This window comes from Aethalodelphis obliquidens, unplaced genomic scaffold (assembly GCF_003676395.1).
Source record: "Aethalodelphis obliquidens isolate GAN/ISIS:26980383/991018 unplaced genomic scaffold, ASM367639v1 scaffold51, whole genome shotgun sequence".
Taxonomy (NCBI): domain Eukaryota; kingdom Metazoa; phylum Chordata; class Mammalia; order Artiodactyla; family Delphinidae; genus Aethalodelphis; species Aethalodelphis obliquidens.
Window position 1 is genome coordinate 11800309 of NW_020837995.1, and position 6000 is coordinate 11806308.

The 6000-nt window shown below is 35.0% G+C and overlaps 1 protein-coding gene across 2 annotated transcripts in view; it reads left to right on the forward strand.

Moving 5' to 3' along the window:
* The window catches only part of GOLM2 (golgi membrane protein 2), a 113047-nt gene that overhangs the window by 100313 nt on the left and 6734 nt on the right, over positions 1-6000 (forward strand). The window contains exon 9 of one of the 2 annotated variants that reach the window (XM_027084152.1): positions 3752-3919. The exons of the other annotated variant lie outside the window; for it this stretch is intronic. Coding sequence (XP_026939953.1) covers positions 3752-3919 — 168 coding nt within the window. The remainder of the gene's footprint in view (positions 1-3751; positions 3920-6000) is intronic. 2 annotated transcript variants of the gene reach the window in all.

Consider the following 6000-nt stretch of genomic DNA (forward strand, 5'->3'; position numbering starts at 1 on the left):
TTTTGCAATAACTTTTTTAGACTAATTTTTTGGTCTTCTATATTTAATAATTCTCATAAAAAATGAAAATATTTTCTTGGAGGAAATAATGTACCTTGAGAAACTCACTAGTAAGTACCATATCAAAATGTTTATATATTTAAAACAGCAATTTCACATTGCATAAAGATGATTTAACTGCTCCAGGTATTTTGTCCATAATATTGCATATTAAAAAAAGAAAATATAGATTTCTATAAATCTCCCTTTTTTCTTTCTTACATTGGCATCATTTATGTTATCATTAGAGAAACAGATAATAATAAAAGACACCAAAATGTTTTGTTTTGTATAACTATCATTAGGAGACAGGGTCTTTCTCACAAATAGCTTACCTATTCTTCTCTTGTTAACTCTTGTATATCCTTTTATATAACTCTTGTATATCCTTTTATCCTTCTTAACTCTTGTATATCCATTTCTTTTCTCTAACTCTTTTATCAACTTTTCCATTTATTTATTGTACATACCCAACTCTATTCTAGAATAGATTTAAGATGACTTTATGCTCTTTTTCATTATCCCCATTTACTTCAGTCCCCCTTTTTTTTTTACTGCCCCCCCCACCAAAAAAAAGCCTATGTGAGTATGATTTATTTTTTAACTATTTTCCTGATAGACTATTTTTTTATTGTGGTATAGCTAATTTACAATATTACATTATTTTCAGGTGTACAACATGGTGATTCAAAATTTTTATAGATTATGCTCCATTTAACGTTATTATAAAATGTTGGCTCTATTCCCAGTGTTGGACAATATATCCTTATAGCTTAATTATTCTGTATATAGTACTTTGTACTTCTTAATCCCCTACTCCTATCTTGCACCTCCCCCCTTTTCTCTCCCCACTGGTAACCACTAGTTTGTTCTTTTTTTTTTTTTTAATTTATTTATTTATTTTTGGCTGCGTTGGGTCTTCGTTGTTGCTAGTTTGTTCTTTGTGTCTGCAAGTCTGTTTCTGTTTTGTTATATTCATTAGTTTTATTTTTTAGATTCCACGTATAAGTGATAACATACAGTATGTATCTTTCTCTGTCTGACTTATTTCACTAAGCATAGTACCCTCCCTGTCCATCCATGTTGTTGCAAATGGCAAAATTTTCATTCTTTTTTATGGTTAAGTAGTATTCCATTGTATATATATATACCACATCTTCTTTATCCATTCATCTATTGATGGATACTTAGATTGCTTCCGTATCTTAGCTATTGTAAATAATATTGCTATGAACATTGGGGGGTACATGTATCTTTTTGAATTAGTGTTTGCATTTTCTTCAGATATATACCCAAGACTGAAATTGCTGGATTATATGGTAGGGTTTTTTTTGTTTTTTTTTTTTAGGACACACAGTGCCAAATGTGGGATCTTAGTTCCCCGACCAGGGATCAAACCTGTGCCCCCTGCATTGGGAGTGCAGAATCTTAACCACTGGACTGCCAGGGAAGTCCCTATTTTTAGGGGGTTTTTTTGTTTTGTTTTATTTTTTTAATTTATTTTAGGCTGCCTTGGGTCTTCGTTGCTGCACGTGGGCTCTCTCTAGTTGCGGTGAGCGGGGGCTACTCTTCATTGTGGTGCGCAGGCTTCTCATTGCGGTGGCTTCTCTTGTTGCAGAGCACAGGCTCTAGGTGCACAGGCATCAGTAGTTGTGGCATGCAGGCTCAGTAGTTGTGGCTCGTGGTCTCTAGAGCGCAGGCTCAGTAGTTGTGGCGCACAGGCTTAGTTGCTCCACGGCATGTGAGATCTTACAGGACCAGGGCTTGAACCCGTGTCCCCTGCATTGGCAGGCAGATTCTTAACCACTGTGCCACCAGGGAAGCCCTATTTTTAGTTTTTAGGTTTTTAATTAATTAATTTTATTTACTTTTGGTTGTGTTGGGTCTTGGCTGTGCACAGGCTTTCTCTAGTTGTGGTGAGTGGGGGCTCCTCTTCATTGTGGTGCACAGGCTTCTCATTGTGGCTTCTCTTGTTGTGGAGCACGGGCTCTAGGCATGCGGGCTTCAGTAGTTGCAGCATGCTGGCTCAGTAGTTGTGGCTCGCGGGCTCTAGAGTGCAGGCTCAGTAGTTGTGGCACACGGGCTTAGTTGCTCCACAGCATGTGGGATCTTCCCGGACCAGGGCTCAAACCCGTGTCCCCTGCATTGGCACGTGGATTCTTAACCACTGTGCCACCAGGGAAGCCCTATTTTTAGTTTTTTAAGGAACTTCCATGCTGTTTCCCACAGTGGCTGCACCAATTTACTTTTTCCCACCAACAGGGCACAACAATTCCCTTTTCTCCACACCCTTTCCAGCATTTATTATTTATAGACTTTTTGATGACAGCCTTTCTGATTGGTGTGAGGTAATACCTCATTGTGGTTTTGATTTGCATTTCTCTAGTAATTAGCGTTGTTGAGCATCTTTCCATGTGCCTGTTGGCCATCTGTATGTCTTCTTTGGAAAAATGTTTATTCAGCCCATTTTTTAATCAGGTTGTTTGTGTTTTTGATATTGAGTTGTATAAGCTGTTTATGTATTTTGATACTTCCTGAATGACTCTTTACACAGCAATTAGAAATATATTGGCCTGATGATGTGGTGAGCCATCTGTAGAATTGACCAATACCTCCATAATTCTTTCTCTTTATACTTAACTTTTCTTTCCAAGCAGAGGAAGTTTGTCTCATTGCAATGTGGATTTTAAAAATATAATTTGAAAATTTTTAAACCTATCATAGAAAGTGTTTATAATTTCTAAAAAAGTCTTAAATTCTTACATCATCAGTAAGTTAATGTTATTCATATTTTAGGGATTTATTAAATTTACTTTTTTGCCACTTCAGTGTCAAAGTAGAGTTTAACTTGTGTTGTGAGTCACACCTTAGTTTGCCTAGCATTTTTATTTTCAATGTCCATTTGTTGAATATTGTTGAATAGCTTTCTACAGTAGGTGTTATGTCTGTTGCTCTTCTTGATTTCTAACTGCTATGAATATAATATAAGAGCCTCATGTCAGTCAACTTTCTTAAGCTTCCTCTGTCATTGACTTTTAGAAATATTGTTCAGGAAATGAGAAAGAATAAATCAGAATTACTTGGGATGTTTTTCAAAACACATACCACTAGGGATTCTGATAGTTTACTCTCTTTGCCATCCCTCCTTGGAAATCCATGACTATAGTGAATCACTGTTAGTGAAGAAACTTAAAATAGCCCTCCAGTATGTTAGTTTGTCTTATTTTCCAAAAAGAAACTAGCTTACACGGTACTCATTTATTCTGATAAGAAAAGTTATCAAAATTATTCGTGGAAAGTGATGTTTCACAAAGCAGTAAATGACTACAGATTTCAAATATGTATTGTATCTAGTAATAAAATTATTTATTCTTCTCCTAAAGTGTTAAATTAGACAAATACTTCTGTCAGAGAAGTTGTTGGTTATTAGGAAAACAATTCTGAAAAGTGTGCCCTTTTCTTTAAGAAAACATTCAAACCTTAAGCAGCAAGTACTGGAATTAACACAAAAGAGAAATTCTTAAAATTATTTTTGGTCTTCATTCTTACTTCCTTTTATCTTGGATAACCTTCAGAAAGTGTATCTTTTTTTTATAACCAGTATCCTGAAAATTGCCAGGTTTCACTTGTCTACTTTCTGGTCTACCTCCAGTATAGGTCCCTTCTTTTCTTCTCTCTTCACTCTTGAATTAATCCTCTACCTACTTCACAGGCCGATTCTTTGATGAGAATGAATCCCCTGTTGATCCGCAGCATGGCTCTAAACTGGCGGATTATAATGGGGATGATGGTAACGTAGGTGAGTATGAGGCAGACAAGCAGGCTGAGCTGGCTTACAATGAGGAAGAAGATGGTGATGGTGGAGAGGAAGACGTCCAAGGTGAGCGTGGGCCTGGCCTCCATGCTGTGACCGTGAAACCCACCTCTAAGTTTTTTGGTTGAATTTGTGTAGAATTTTCCCCACTTAATAGCAGTACAGTCTTAATACAGAGAGGTTCTGTGCAGTTTTTCAATTTTATTTTGGAAAACAATTTTATGATAGTGGTATTTGTAGACCTTTAAATAAATCATTTTAATTTTTTTCATTTTTAGTTATTATGTGATATATATTAGTGTTTATAGTTACAATCTGAAACTCAGACTCTTCAGAAATTTTAGAATTAAATTGTTTAAAATGGCTCTAGACTTTACCTAAGGCAAATACTCCCAGAAAAAAATCTTTTCCAATTTCTCATCTGAAAGCATTTCATCATTCTAAGTACAGATATTAACCAGACAGCCACAAAGGGAATGGTCTCGTCCACAATGAAGACAGGATTATTTCACTAATGATTCAGCATAGGAAGGCTCTTTTTGAAATTTGTTCTGAGAGGCTTAAAATTTATACTAAACAATCAGTTTTTGAAGATTTGTCTGTTTTGTGTTTAATACACAGATTCAACATATTTTCCTTGTTAACTGTGTTCCTTCTGAACTTTTAACTTAGTGAAAGTTCAGAATCTACTTGTTTGCATGCACCCCTACCCACGCATGCATATCAGAGTATGTTGCTTTATTGCAAGTTCTTAGGCCTGTTTTCTGCCTGCTTATATCATTTAGTAGCATTTATGGAGCTTTTTCTCTTTTCTATAAAAATTGATTATGAACTTAATGTGTGAAGTATTCAATTTTATAATACATTGCATGAAATATTTTTCAATGTAACCTATCTTGATTTCTTCCTTAACTCTTTTTAAAGTAATTAAATGTTATTTAGGTTCCTGACAAGAATTGTTTCTGTAAAACTCAGAAGAAAATATAGTTGTCCTAGAATACTACATAGTTAATAGAAAAAGGAAAACTAGAGACTCTGACTTCCACCTAGGCATTATTTTGTTAGTACATTCTAGTTTGGGAAGAATGGTTATTGGATTAGAAAGAGATTAATAAATGCTAGGAGTTATATACGGATGTTAATGAGAAATTCTCAAACACTTTTTGGTATCAGTGAAAAAATTGTACTCATCCATTTTTCTTCAATCTCATCCATTTTTCATAAATCTTACCATTTCTTTCTCATTGCTTTTGTAATTTGTTTGGATTATATTTATTTGCAATTATTTATAACTTAGTTTTAAGGCTTTTTCATGCATGCATATCGTATCACCAATTAGATTGTAAGCTCTTGGAGGGCAGGAATTTTCATTTATTTTGCCTTCTATTTTGTTTGTATCCTTTTCTGCCTTCATATTCAGCCCCCACCCCCACAGTAGTCCTTAGCGTACCTAGGGCCCTCAATAAATACTGTTAACTGATCATTTTATGCCTTTCTCATTGAGTTTTTATTCTTACAACTGTGACTAGGTTAATAACCCATTAACTTCTGGTCTTATAATCTTGCTTGGTTTACACTTTAAACATTCTCTGTTTTTCTTTCATAGAAGCTTCTATCATCTCATTGTATAATTTTGAGGTTTTTATTAGAACAATTAATTTCAGTGGTATTGAAAATTATTTCTTATATTTTGGCTATCTTAATGTTGATGACTTTTATCACAAAGTTCTCATTTGATATTTTTATGATTTTTATCCATAATAGATACACTAATCTTCAGTGCCTTCTCTCTCTCTTTCCTATGCTCTTCTCCCTCTCCCACCCCTAGTTCTCATTGCCACTTTCTACTTTAGGTCCCCGGTACCCTCATTCAACCCCTCCTTTTCCTTTCACAAGAGAATAAATCCATTGATTCTCAGGAATATAAGGAAATGACCTAAGATGATATTCTCAATGAAGTAGGGAGGGGATGGTTAAATTTGGGGGTTTCCTCATTTGCAAGTGAATCTTACTTGAGCTGGAGATTGCCATTTAACATTTTTTTTATCCCATTTTGAGGTTCACTAGATGATAGCAGCAGAAGGATAGTGCAGCTACTAAGGGACTCCTTTATCATAGGGAACAGAAAGATGTAAGAACATCTGCTC